The 15,234-nt window shown below is 38.1% G+C and overlaps 1 protein-coding gene across 2 annotated transcripts in view; it reads right to left on the bottom strand.

Annotated features, from left to right (window-relative positions):
- Positions 1 to 5,669: 5,669 nt before the first annotated feature.
- LOC117542393 (serine palmitoyltransferase 2-like) overlaps positions 5,670 to 15,234 on the bottom strand; it is a 34,485-nt gene continuing 24,920 nt past the window's right edge. For both annotated transcript variants that reach the window (XM_034210050.1, XM_034210048.1), the window contains exons 10-12: positions 13,193 to 13,328; positions 12,471 to 12,600; positions 5,670 to 9,822 (exon numbers count right to left, since the gene is read on the bottom strand). In XM_034210050.1, the coding sequence (XP_034065941.1) occupies positions 9,703 to 9,822; positions 12,471 to 12,600; positions 13,193 to 13,328 (386 nt within the window). In that variant the 3' untranslated portion in view covers positions 5,670 to 9,702. The remainder of the gene's footprint in view (positions 9,823 to 12,470; positions 12,601 to 13,192; positions 13,329 to 15,234) is intronic.

Below are 15,234 nucleotides of genomic sequence, written 5' to 3' on the forward strand. Positions count from 1 at the left end.
AGCCCAGGGTTGCTGAGTTACATAACAGAGATATTAACACTGTATCAGAGTACTTAATAATCAAAGTCAAAGTCAGCTTTATTGTCAACATTTCTACATGTGTTATACATACAGAAATCTTGAAATACCGTTTCTCGCAGTCCCACGGTGACATATTTACATAAAAATAAGATACAAAAAGGGCCTAGATAAACGGGGTATAAAACTAAGCAATAGTAGTAATAAGTACTAGTTAATAATATATTTATAAAAACACAATCCATAGAACATGAATTGACATGAATGGAAGTATTCTTTAGTGCAAATGAGAAAATTATGTTCAAAGTAGTTTCAGTGCAGTAGCAGCGGAGATGGGTAGAAAAATTACTGGTGCTGAGGGAAGGTTGTGTGTGTGGTTAAAGTCCAGGTCCATTTGGGGCAGGGGGGAAAGGTGGGAGGTTGGGTGGAGAGGTCAGGGGAGAAATGTCAGAGGAGGGAGGGAGGGAGAGAGGGAGAGAGTTCAGCATCCTGACTGCGGAACCTTCTCCCTGAAGGCAGGAGGCTGAAGAGGCTGTTGGAGGGGTGGGTGGAATCACCCACAATGCTGAGTGCTTTGCGGGTGAGGCGGGTGTTATATATGTCCTGTAGCGATGGGAGTGAGGCACCGATGATCCTCTGGCCAGAGTTCACAATGCGCTGCAGGCTCTTGCGGTTGGAGGCGGTGCAGCTTCCAAACCACAGCGTGATGCAGCTGCTGAGGATGCTCTCAGTGGCGCCTCGGTAGAAAGACAGCATGATGGGGGGTGATGCTCCGGCTTGCTTGAGCTTCCGGACGAAGTACAGGCGCTGCTGGGCTTTCTTCGCTAGTGCGGTGGTGTTGTTTCTCCAGGTGAGGTGATCAGTGATGGTCACACCAATGAATTTGGTGCTGGTCACCTGCTCCACAGCTGCCCCGTTGATGGTCAGGGGGAGAGGGGGTCGGTAGTGGGTTCTCCTGAAGTCAACAACAATCTCCTTTGTTTTCTCCAGGTTGAGGAAGGCAAGGCAAGGCAAGGCAAGGCAAGTTTATTTATATAGCACTTTTCAACACAAGGCAATTCAAAGTGCCTTACAAAAAATGAAAGAGATTAAGAAAATGGCATTTAAAATCAGTCATTAAAACGAAAAGCTAATAAAATAAACATTAAAAGAAAAAATACATGGATAAAAGTTACAGTGCAGTCAATTAAACATTAAAAGAAAAAAGTACATGGATAAAAGTTACAGTGCAGTCTAAGATATGAATAGTTCAATTAAAAGCAGCGACAAAAAGAAAAGTCTTCAGCCTGGATTTAAAAGTAGTCAGAGTTGTAGCGGACCTGCAGGTTTCTGGGAGTTTGTTCCAGATATTTGGAGCATAATAACTGAACGCTGCTTTACCATGTTTAGTTCTGACTCTGGGGACAGAAAGCTGACCAGTCCCTGAAGACCTGAGAGATCTGGATGGTTCATAATTTAGCAGGAGGTCAGAAATGTATTTTGGGCCTAAACCATTCAGTGCTTTATAAACCAGCAGCAGTATTTTGAAATCTATTCTTTGACACACAGGAAGCCAGTGTAAAGACTTCAGAACTGGAGTGATGTGATCCACTTTCTTAGTGTTAGTGAGGACTCGAGCAGCAGCATTCTGAATCAGCTGCAGCTTCCTAATAGATTTTTTAGTGAGACCTGTGAAGACACCATTGCAGTAGTCGAGTCTACTGAAGATAAAAGCATGGACAAGTTTTTCCAAATCCTGCTGTGACATTAGTCTTTTAATCCTAGATATATTCTTTAGGTGATAGTAGGCTGATTTAGTAACAGTTTTAATGTGACTGTTGAAACTCAGGTCAGAGTCCATGACTACACCTAGATTTCTGGCTTTATCTGTTGTTTTGAACATTGCACAATGAAGCTCAGCGCTAACTTGTATACGTTCTGCCTTGGCTCCAAAAATCATGACCTCAGTTTTATCTTTGTTTAATTGGAGACAGTTCTGACACATCCAGTCATTGATTTGTTCAATGCACTTACTCAGTGTTTGAATTGGAGCATAGTCTCCTGGTGAAATTGTTACGTACATTTGTGTGTCATCTGCATAGCTATGGTAACTTATTTTGTTGTTCTTCATTATCTGAGCCAGTGGTAGCATGTAGATGTTAAAGAGAAGAGGCCCCAAGATGGAGCCTTGAGGAACCCCACATGTCATATTTGTCAACTCAGATGTGTATTTACCTATAGAAACAAAGTTGTTTCTGTCCTTTAAGTAGGATTCAAACCAATTTAGAACTGTTTCCGAAAGTCCCACCCAGTTCTCCAGTCGGTCTAGTAATATGCTGTGGTCAACAGTGTCAAACGCAGCACTGAGATCTAATAATACTAACACTGAAGTTCTGCCACTGTCTGTGTTTAAGTGGATGTCATTAAAGACCTTTACAAGAGCAGTCTCAGTGCTGTGGTTTGGACGAAAGCCTGACTGGAACACATCAAAACAGTTATTTAAATGCAAGAAATTACTCAACTGTTGAAAAACAACTTTTTCAATGATTTTACCTAGAAATGGCAGGTTTGATATGGGCCTGTAATTGTTCATTACTGAAGCATCTAGATTATTCTTTTTTAAGAGCGGTTTAATGACTGCAGTTTTCAGGGCCTGTGGAAAAATACCTGAGTGAAGAGATTTGTTTACTATATGAAGTAGATCTGAGGCCATGCAAGGCAAAACATCTTTGAAAAATCCTGTTGGAATAATATCAAGGCAGCAAGAGGAGGATTTCAGAAGTTGAATAATGTCCTCTAGGTTTTTATCATTAATCTGATGGAATTGTGTCATGATGTCTGAATTGATGTTAAGTGGAGATAGGGACAACACATTTGCTGTTCCTGATGCAGAGGCACTGACTGCTTGTCTGATTTTCTGAATTTTGTCAGTGAAAAAGGAGGCAAAATCATTGCACGCCCTGGTGGATAGAAATTCAGAGGCTACTGACACTGGGGGGTTAGTTAGTCTGTTGACGGTAGCAAACAAGGCACGTGCGTTGTTTTTGTTTTTGGTAATGATGTCAGAGAAGAACGATTGTCGTGCGTTTTTCAATTCCAAATTATAAAGGCCAAGTCTCTCTTTATAGATTTCAAAGTGAACCTGGAGATTTGTTTTTCGCCACCTGCGTTCAGCTTTTCGACATTCTCTTTTTTCTGTTTTCACGGTCATGGCCTTTCTCCATGGAGATATTTTCTTGCCAGACACTTCCTTTACCTTAGTTGGAGCAATGGCATCTATAACATTTTTAATTTTTGAATTAAAATGATCTACTAGCTCATTTACTGAGATGTTGGCAGGGGCAAGTGTGGAAGAGAAATTCTGAGTAAACATTTCCCTAGTATTTTCAGTTAAATATCGCTTTGTGGTTACCTCTTTTTGAACATTTTTGTGAACAGAAATAGAGCTCTCAAAGAAAACACAGGAATGGTCAGAGAGTGTAACATCAGTCACCACAACCTTAGAGATATTCAGACCCTTTGAGATAATTAAGTCCAGAGTGTGCCCCTTATTGTGCGTGGGCTCCGTCACATGCTGAGTCAGTCCATAGCTATCAAGAACACAAAACAGTTCTTTAGCCCCTCTGTCCTGGGGGTTGTCAACATGGATGTTAAAATCACCAACAATGACTAGACGGTCAAAGTCAATACACACTATAGACAGCAGTTCAGTAAAGTCATCAAAAAAGCTTACACAGTATTTGGGTGGTCTATAGATATTTAGGAACAGAGCTCGAGAGGAGCATTTCAGCTGAAGGGCCACATATTCAAAAGAATCAAAGTTTCCATACGATGTCTTCCTGCATTGAAGGGAATCATTGAACAAAATAGCAACTCCACCCCCTTTCTTATGCATTCTTTCCTGACTCATAAAACTAAAGTTGGGAGGGGTTGATTCGATAAGAACAGCTGCACTGTTATTTTGTTCAATCCAAGTTTCTGTTAAAAACATAAAATCGAGATTGTGCTCAGTGATAAAATCATTGATTAAAAATGTTTTTCCTGCCAAAGACCTGACATTTAATAAAGCTAGTTTAAGTTCGTTAAACACACTATCAGTCAGGTTTTTTGTAACAAGCTGTGGCTGACATGGAATCACTGCTAAATTAGATACACTCACACAAACGTTTGAGCGCTTCCTGTTTCTATGATTCACCGCTCTTAATCTATTACCTATCAACACAGATATCGGCAAAGCTACTGGCAGGCAGGGCCCCGACATGTCCTGGAAAGAGTTGAGAGTGCCATACGCCCTTGAGCCTGGACCCATCACATATCAGTAAGAGTTTGTTGTGTTTTGTACACACACATCCCTATCAGGCTTCGGAGACTGCAGATGCCCCCTCGAAAGGAGGAAGAGGTTATTATTTTGGCACCACAGGGACAGCTGGTTCACTTCCTTCCTTCCTTAGTCTCATCGTTTTGGCTGATGAGACCCACCACAGTAGTGTCGTCTGCAAAACTTCACGATGTGGTTGGAGCTGAAGGTGGCTTTGCACTCGTGGGACAGCAGAGTGAAGAGAAGGGGGCTGAGCACACATCCTCCCCCGTACTCAGTATGAGGTGTTGTTGTTGACCTGTACAGCTTGAGGTCTCTGTGAGAAAGTCCCGCAACCAGTTGCAGAGAGAGGGGCTGAGGCCCAGGTCTGTAAGATTTTGTACAAGCTGCTGGGGGATGATAGTGTTGAATGCCGAGCTGAAGTCTATGAATAGCATTCCAACATAGGAGTCCTTAGTGTCCAGGTGTGTGAGGGCTGGGTGGAGAGCGGAGGAGATTGCATCCTCTGTGGACCGTTTAGCTCGGTAGGCAAACTGAAATGGGTCCAGCAACGGGGGGAGGGTGGATTTGATCTGCTTCATGACCAGCCTTTCGAAGGACTTCATGATGGTAGAAGTTAGTGCGACGGGGCGGTAGTCGTTGAAGCAGGATGGAGATGACTTCTTTGGCACTGGAATGATGGTGGTTTCCTTGAAGCACGAGGGAACAGCCTGGCTCAGGGAGATGCTAAAGATGTCTGTGAGGACATCTGTGAGCTCCTGGATTTGGATTTGGAGCAGCTAATGTCAAACTAGCTTACTTTAGGTAGCGCTTGCATCATCTATTTGTAAGAATAGGTCTGTGTGGGCCACATAGAGAAAAAAGTATTGACCTTATAATTATTATTTTCCTAAATCCTCTTGTTGTGGACTGAGGAAGCAACTTTGATTGACCTTTTTCATTAAAAAAGGTTTCACTATACACATTCCTAAAAGGCAACCAGTCACTGTAGGCCATACATTGAAAGGCATCTCTAATCATATGAAACCTCAAATACCAAAAATACAGATAATGTAAACTTGAGTCATAATGGCATTTCGTGTAAATGATGTTTTAAAAGTTGAATATTGTGTTAGAAATGTTTGTGAAAGTTGAACGTTTTTGTTTTTTTCTAAATGATCTCCCGATTCGCACAATGTGGCCTTCATTCTGCCAGTCCACAAAGAACCTTCGCTTTTTAAGCCATATACCTCTATTAACGTTGAAAAAGTATTTTCCAGTAATTTGTGGACAAAGGATTAGACAATAGCACAACAAAATAAAAGGTATATCATCAGCATCTAGATTTGGTAAAGGAGTCTTGACAAAACTGAAAGAAATTCAAAACAGCATTTTTTTATTGTTTATTAATGATCTATTGATATCATGAACATGGGTGACACTTTACATGTTAATAATTTGCTGAAAATGTGGCAAATAGTGCATTTTCTATAATCAAATGCATTGCAATAAGTCGACGGAAAACACACCCAGCACTAGTTATAAATACTGTTGAAGACAAAGTAGTAAAAATAAAACAAAGACTGTAAAAGATGAGCAATCAACGTTATGACACTTAATATAATCAAAACTGTTAGAAAATGCTTCAAAAGGCACTATATCAGAAAATAATGATCTCTGATGTGTGGTAACTCGCCTCTATTAATGGCACACTCAACACAAGCTGCCAGTAATAGTGATAACCATCTTTTCCAGGTTTCTCTTTAGTAAACAAAGTATTCTGATTAGCTCCTTTGCAATGAAACAATATAAACTTTGTACAAAATACCGGGATTATCTCCATTTTACATCAAAGCTGAAAAGTTTTCCTTTTAAAGTACATCACTTTTAAGACCAAAACCGTTAAATGGTTCAGTGAAGGATCACACTGTATTATTCAGAAAGGGCACAGAATGTTTTACATGAGACGATTTTTTTTATGAAGTACCTATTGTTCTGAAAAGGTACTTTTATTAAAAGGATACATTGGATGTTTTGAAATGGGGTTGTGCGCTACTTATCCATAATCAGTGTACTATAGAATGATGCAGTGATGTATTTTTGTAGGCCAACCTAGAAGTTATCATCAAAAGGGCTCCTTTGAATGTTGCAGAAAATAAGATGAGGCAAATTAACAGTTTATTTTACACGTTTTGTAATAATCTAGACTTTTATGATTTTTGAAGTTTCAATGCAATCACTAGAGGTAAAAAGCTTATGTTAGGCTATACACATCACGGTCACATGACTGTGTGTCACCACCGCTAAGCTAAAGGCAGCTAATGTTCGACGTGATGCGTTTAATAGTCTCATTTAGCCGACTGTTAGCAACGGCCGTTATTAAGAGTTAGAAGCTTCAGACATTCACCAGTTGGGTATATGATAACGTATTTTATGTTCTCGAAACAAAACTTAAAAGTCTTGAGTTAACCACAGACCTTAATTCTGGCATCTAACCAAAATCAAGAAAAAAAAAAACGTAGACTTCGAGACGATGTAAGAGGAAGACTTATTCCTGTACCACTCTAATACCTTAAGCAGATGACATGCCTCAGGAGAAACAGAATAGCACAGAAGCGAGCAATGTGCGGCTGTGGATTGGCACCGAATAGAACGTTTTTTTAGCATCTTAAAAAAATCTACCTGCAACCTACTTCAGGTAAGTTCCTCATACAAACCCCATTTCAAAAAGGTCTGCACTGTCCCTTTAAGAAAAGCATTATTAAGACATCAGGTCATAAGGTCTTGGGTCTTTACATTATTCTGCTTTCATATCAAAATATAGTCTAAATGCCTGCTTTTAGTATGATTTCATGGCTTTCCTGTGTGCAAACATAAAACAATTCAACAAAATATGATAATCTGCAACAACATACATGTGTAACTTTTAGCTTATGGACAATCATTTGTAATTTAGGTATTTTCTAGTAAGAAAATAAAAAAGGATTAAGATAAACACTGATATGGAAGAAGGCAAAGAAAACCTTCCTTAAACCCAGACAGATATATTAACTTTCTCTGGAAATAAGTAGATTTTTATGTCAACATTCATAAGAATACTGTACTGTATATTGTTGAGCACGGGCTGTGGTGCAGAGCAGCTTCATGACTGATTATTACAGTACATGTGTAATTATGAGGAACGAGTGGTTACACAATGCTTATTAGTATGCGTGGATGCAAGTGTGAATGTATGAATGTATGCATGTATGCATGCAAGTTTGGTCACAAAAATGCCAAGATAAACCCAGAGCTCAAAAGACAGGTGTAAAAAAAAAGAAATCAAGGTAAAAGTGCAGCGCGTTAATACCGGGAAACCATGCAAGCAATCACACACATCCTTAGTTAAACACTTATTGGAAATGTTAATGACATCTGTGTCACCGCACAAACAAAGCTTTCTCTCTTACATAAGACAATGTTATCATACAAAGAGCAATGATAATACTAATAAGAACCCAGGTGATAGGATGGAAATGAAAATATCTTTAATTCAAACACAACTCAAATCCAGACATGTTTTGTTTACACCTGACACCTATAATATATTGTTGAAAAATAGTAATATTATAATAGGGGTATATTTTTCCATATCCTGATACCGACCTAGATAGAAAATACAAATCTGAAAGCCAACTGGACTATATACAGTATATATATATATATATATATATATATATATTGGACATCTGTCTTTTAAAAAAAGGGCCAAATCCATGTGTAACAGGCAAATCTGGTTTTATTTGTCTTTAAATGTTCAATGGGTATTTGTTCGCATTTCATTTTTTGTAGAAATGACTTATTAGAATCAATATGGATTACAAAGTTAGCGTTTACGAAAACTGGTATTTTTATTAAAATAGAGCTTTTATAGTTCAACCAGTGACAGCTGATACAATCACTTTTGAAATTATATCCACTATTTTTGAAGTAGTAGGATATAAGTTATTTTAATACAACTCAAATGTTGTCACTGAAAATTGCAAAATACTATCATTAGTAAGAATTCCCAATTAAAAAAATTCAACAAAATAATCGAAATAGATAATTAAAATACCAAAAAAAAGGATGCAATGAAATGTTAAGGGGACTGATGGATTAGCTGAGCTTCACTCCACAAAAAAGTTGTTTTCTTCTTGCATTTGAAATGAATACAGATTTTGTTAATGCCAAGTAGATTGGACTTAAGAAGCTGTACCAGATTGTTGGAGTTATGCAGCGTAGGGCTTTTCATTATCCAACACTAAGCTAATATGGCTAATTACAGGCTCACTACTACTTGGCTCCATTTCCATTTTGGCATTGTTGCACTGAAACAGACTTGGTTCAGCTGAGATAAATTAAGTTGTCAAGCAGTAGTTTATGGATGCTAATTGCTAAGTGTTTTTGGGAATATTGCTAACTTTTATTGGGAATATGCCTTGCTTGGTTTGAAATTCCGACGAGATGCCATTATATAAAGAATCGGAATCAGAATATGGTATCATGAGGAGTTACAGGCAGAGACTGTTTCTTTTTGGGGTTACAATTAGCAACGCCTTATATTGCCAAAGTGTGGTATGGATCTTGCAATTCAACTCTAGAATGAAAGATAAGTAACAAGCCAATGTCAAACGCATTGGTTAAAAATGTGTACTTAATCAGGTTGAAGAGCAAAAAAGTATCAATAGCAGTGCTTCTTAGACTAGTCCCCTAAAAATGTGAACAGGTTCTACCTGTGTTTACTTATAAAACTAGTAGCTTCCTGGTAGAGTGAGCATTGCCACACTAACAAGTCTGAAAATAATGCCAGGTGGATGTTGGGTATAATGTTAATATATCCTAAAAATGGATCCACCTTGTATGATATTTTTTATTAAAAAAGAGGAAATGTGATCAGTAACTTGTTCCTGTACGAACAACCAGTGGGTGTTCTGATTCAAGCCAATGTTGATAACCACTGATCTGAACAATACTCGATGAAAGTGTATTATTGATGTTTAAAAGTCATCCTTTTTTACCCATAAAAGTTAAAGATGGATACATTTGTATGGAAACTTGACATTTTCCATTTCAAATTTGGCATTTGTCCACATCACATACGCAACCATATGGCTAACCCTAACCCTAAACATGACCAATGTTACAAGCACAGCAGACATATAACTACCTGTTATTGGACACAAAATGATAAAAAAAATAACTAACAAAAACTACACAGGAAAAAAATAGTTTTAAGTGTCCCATTTGATGCGGATGATTTACGTTATGGCAAGCTAGTGACAAGGGGCACCTGTGCACACCTCGGTCCTCGTGGAAGACTTGTGATCCATCTCGACCCGTTCCGAGTGTTCCGGGTTTGTTAGGTTCACGCCGCTTCAGGAGAGGAATCAGTCGTCAATGTCCTCGAACACATTATCGTCGAAGAACCGCGCCACAGACGGCTGTATCTTTTGCCGGGAATACTTGAGATTAACAAGGTCTCCCACCTCACTGATGACACTCAGCGCCTGTGGAGACATTTGTTCAATAAAAAGTCTGTCAGCATGAAGGGAAATATGTGGCTCCAGGAAATGTAAAACTGCACCAAGCTAGATTTGTACATCTTTCATGTAAGATTACATCAAAACTTGAGCTGAAACCTTAAACCTTAAATCTTTTCAATTTTTCTTTCCCATTAATTGGCGGGATGGGTAGTCACCAGTAGGACATCCTGTAATAGCACAGGAGGTGATGAGTTCATACAGATAAATCATCTAAACAGCAGCAAGAGTTCATTCTGTCTGAAACTCTTCCCCGAAATGGAAGATCTTCCGTCGTAAAAGCGCTTCTTGAACGTTTTTTAAAGTTAAATCAGTCAATGCTTAACAATATAAACAAGTTGTTGGTAAAACACAATGAAACGAACAGTTGTGTGTAGGTTGAGTGTGTATTTGTGTAAAACAGTTAGTGATTAATCTGATTACCTGAATTTCTTTTGTGCTATTTGATTTGTTTTACATATCATTAATGTTGTACAGTAGTACCTGAGAGACCAGTGAGAAAAATAATTGGATGATCTTTTTTCTAATATATATATCTGATATCAATTGTTTATGACTTAAGAACAGGTGGTGAAATGATCACTTTCCCAGTGTTTGTTCTTGTAATTCTCATTTGGACCACAAGGGGCTGAAGTGCACCACTACCCCATAAACTGATATGGGGAATAGGATTGAAAGCATTCACACTTTTCTTTCAGGTCAGTCTTATTATCTTAATTACTGTAGTTTTTGATTGGCTAGAAATGTAATTTAACCATATCAAAATATATATTTAGAATGCAAGGTCAAACTCAACTGGAAGAAAACGAGTACAAATTACATTTAGATTATTGGGTAGTGGTGCTCTTTCGCCTCCTATGCCTGAAGTCAGTATTACAAAAACAAACAAAAAGTTCACATTCAAATTTTGGAAGACTTGTTTTCACAGATGAATAAAATATAATTTTGGCAAACCTTTTTTTGTTCATAGTCATACATACATTATAGAAATGATTACATTATAAAACAAAATATATCAGCCTTAGAAAATGGGTCACTATAATATTTTATCTGACTTACATCTTAGGTCTTCCGTGTTTTTCTTTTTGAAATGCCAATAGGTTACAACAGGGGTGAACACGAGATTGAAGGTTTATGTGGTAAATGTTTTGACAAAAATATAATCTATAAGGGTGACATGCAGAAATAGCACAGTAATAGTGTTCATTTGGAGTTGTGCTTTTGGCCACCTGACACCTCTTTGCGTCAGGTGGCCATTAGTCAGTCTTTTTGGCTATTAAACTGCTCATTGCTCCACTGCAGATTAAAATGCCACAAAAAGTAGTCTTTGTCTGTTTTGACTTTTTCAAGAAGTCAGAGTAGACTTCTATGATCAAAGATGTGTGGGTGCTATTGAAGGAGAGGGCTTGACTGCCAAAGCTTACCAAAAGATAAAAGAAACTCACAAATCGTCACGACACATCAAAGTACAAGAAAGTGATACAGCAAGGAGGCCTAACTAAAAGATCTTAACAACAGCGACTCCCTGTCCTCACTTTGTTTGTCTTGAGAGCAAGACAAGGAATGGGAGTGGATAACAGCCCCCGCACTTCCTGGAGACACATTTGACATCCGAGCCACAAGGACACCCCAATTAGAACAGGGGATTTAAGACTTTTGCTGGATGACCTAGAGGCTGAAGTTAAAGACGGTGACTGCAAAAGGACAAGCAGGCGAATATAGTAGAAGAGGAGCTCTTGCAGTATTTGAGAGGAGTGGGCGGCTTTGTGATGTAATGCCCAGAGACTGCACTGACATTGAGACACTGAGGAAAATGAGGGTGGGCGTCTGAACTCGTAACAGATAATGCAGTCTCCCCTTCAATCCATCTCTCCTCTACTATGACAAGCTGTGAGGTGGTCACACCTGAACAACCATCCACAATTGGTCTGATTTTGTAATTTATTTTCTAATTTAATAAAAACTTCCAATAAATAAAATGAAATCAACAGAAAATAATATCGGAGCCTAGCTCACCCTCTTTGTCTAAAAAGAAAATGTGCTCTGCTATACAAACAGGAAGCCTTAGTACCCTGAAACCACACTGAGGTGACAAAAGGGTGGTGCAGTGAGGCCAAGTTAACATTGCAAAGTCTCTCTTGACAAACGCAATGAGATGTCCCCATTGGATTTTTGGGTATATTGCAGGAATGTGTCATACTTATGTGTTTTGTTCCGCGGAATAATCTCCACATATTAACAACATTTTTACGATTTATTTTGTGTAATTGCAATTGCGAGAAGTAAAAAGCAATCCTTAGAATATAAACAAATTAGATCACGGTAAGGGGGAAAATAATACTGATGTTTGACCAATGAGTGTTAACCGTTTTGTCCATCCAATCAGGACCGAGTATTTTCAGTGGCCATGATAACACAGGTTCTAGTAATACTGTGTAAAGCTAAACACTAACTTTCCTATTATAGAGAATTTAGTGTAAGAAAAACAGATAGAACTAAGACTTTTGCTATCTTTTTTACTTCTTGTTGTTTTTCTCAGATCTAATTTCGTGCCCAAGAAGAATTAAATTAAAACAGTTTTATGTGATAAAACCGTGTTTGTATAAATGAGTTACCCTGTCGAGCACGTCCTTCGTGTGGGCGGCGGAGATGCAGAAGCGTGCCCGGGACTCGATGATGGGCGTAGCGGGGAAGCCCACCCCCACCACCCCGATGTTCCTCTTCAACATCTCCCTGCTAAACGCTCTGTGGGACAGAAGAGACGCGGCAAGAAATGACATACCAAAATATAGTTCTAATAAAGACATTAACCTTTGCAACATTATGGCAAGCTAGTATTGTTCATTGAGATTTATTGTTTAGAACATTTATACTTATAAAAACACATAGGTTTTATAAGTGGGTATTGTCCACATAATTCAATCTATTACAATATGTAATGTAAAGCGCTAAAATAAATACTATGACTAATTATAAGACTAAGACCTTTTTTTTTAATAAAGCCTATAATTAGGGCTTACCTTAAACATCTTCCTGGATCTTATATTCATTTAACTTTATTTGTGTTTTACATTCAAATTAGCATTTAGTTAATTAGATTGTTTATGTTGTCATGCATTATGTATTCAGTTTACATTTTCATTCATGTTTGATCTGCACACACTGTAAAGCCCCCTGATGAAAATGTGTTTTTTTATTAATACAAAAATCAGGATCTTTTGAAATATGTAAATCTGGCTACATCTCATATCAAATAATATTATTCATCATTCTGTATTGTTCTAGGCTTTAATGCGTGAAAACGACTTTAAGCAGCGAGTCAAATCTGTAGGCTTACGCTATCTTGGCGGGCATGTAGAGCATCATGGGTACAACAGGCGAGTCCTCGTTTCCGTAGATGATGAAGCCCATCTTCTGAAGCTTCCTGCGGAAATACACTGCGTTCTTTGCCAGCTGATGCACACGGTCACAGCCTGGGGAGGATCAGAAGAGAATTTTTAACAAGAGTTGACAGAAAAGCAATGGAGGAACCACAATGCTATTAAAGTTAATGATCTTTTAGTTTGGGGGTCTTTGACAATTGTCAGCCCAAAGACCCCAAAGCTAAAGCAGGGGACTCTTACATATGTATACAATTGAGTTGGATATAAGGTTCGGAACCGTCATTTGGAATTCAAGTAAGAACTGATCCAAAACGGCCCATACCAGAACAAAAGCTTTTGTGAGCAGTGACGTGATGGGAGAACTGACGTATTGTAGGCCTTTTCCCAAATTAAACTCTATGCTTTTCATTTAGAAGTTTAAAATTACTCAAATCGAGTTGCATAGATAGAAGCGGAATCTCTAAGCAGAACCGGAATCAAAACCAGAATTGTGAAATGCAAACGATACCAAACCCTAGGGCGTTTTTATGCAGTCGCTCTGAATTTACAATATTATAGAATTTTTAAGAAAAGCACCGGTAAAGTGACTATAGAAGATGGGGATTATTTGAACAGAAACCGAAACGCCTGTTTGTTGGAACAGATTGATCGGGAGGATCCTGCTGGTTTGTGTTGTGACTTTTATCGTCGTCTCCCATCGCTGGCAGACTGAGCGGTGAAACTCATTTAGACAAACATATCCCGGTTGATGCTCATAGTAAAACAAAGTCAAATAAAAATATAGTACTAAAAACACAGATGATAAAATCCAAGGGGGGCAAAAATGATTTGTCTTACAACAGTGGTGATACGCATTACGCACAAGGATTCATGGGTAACAGTTAGACTCACTACATATTACCATAATGTGTATTTCCAGACATTTTAAATGTGAGAAGATGAGAAATATTTATAGCGAGTCTGATGAAAAAAGAAAGGGAAAAAAAGAGTGTTGATAAGCAGCTGAAAACTAACACATTCATGAGATGTGAGAGGAAACATCTGAGGGGTGCAGCCCTCGGGGGAGGGGGAGTTTTGACTTCTCTGTAATGTTTTCCTTCTGCCACAGGAGATAGAAGATTCACTGATTCTTTAAAAACACAACTACAAACTATGTTAATTTGCCCACAAATGTAGTCACAAGGAACTACTATTATCATAATATTGCACCAAGACATACACGTCCATGCAAATAAAATAAAAAGTAGGTCAACAGAAATGACTTTTTTGATACACAAAAGCTAACCTCACCTCAAGATACATCTGGATTGATCTTGGTATAATAAATGGGAAGAAGAAGGGTTTCTATTTATTATATCTCACACGGATACAGCTTCAACTCTGTGTTTTTTTAGTAGTAGTAGTGTGAAATAAAACTACTGATTTCATCAGTTTGTACTGACACTCAGTGGCAACTGCTTACAATTACAGCATTGAAATGAAATCCACTCAACACTGACAATCTGAACATCTCAATTCTTAGTTCATATTTAAATGATAAGATATGCTCTTTCAATAAAACAACTCAAGGCCAAGTACGGTACTCTTCATTATGATGACATCAAGGTTTTTTTTTATGTAGTCAGGACATGATGCACTCAATTTGTCACAGATAGTGATTAAGGAGACACTCTAAAGGTGAATAGGTTACAAACACCCAACTAATAGCTCACTATGAAAGTTCCCCCGTTGATTACTTATATTAACGAAGACATATAATGCTAATTTCAGGTTTGTATTTTGTACCTCTGCTGTGACATGTGTCCATGCTTTAATGTTGAAAAAGCTCTCTATTTTTCTCATACTGCCTGTGCTGCACATTGTCTTATTAAATAAAGGTCTATTTGCAATCTATTTTACAACAGAAAACTCAAAATTGGATAAAAACTCATTCTTGTTTCAGCAGCATAAAAAAAGCATTAAAAAAAGCAATCTTGTAGCCTATGGTGTTAAGCCT

Source organism: Gymnodraco acuticeps, unplaced genomic scaffold (genome assembly GCF_902827175.1).
Source record: "Gymnodraco acuticeps unplaced genomic scaffold, fGymAcu1.1, whole genome shotgun sequence".
Lineage (NCBI taxonomy): Eukaryota > Metazoa > Chordata > Actinopteri > Perciformes > Bathydraconidae > Gymnodraco > Gymnodraco acuticeps.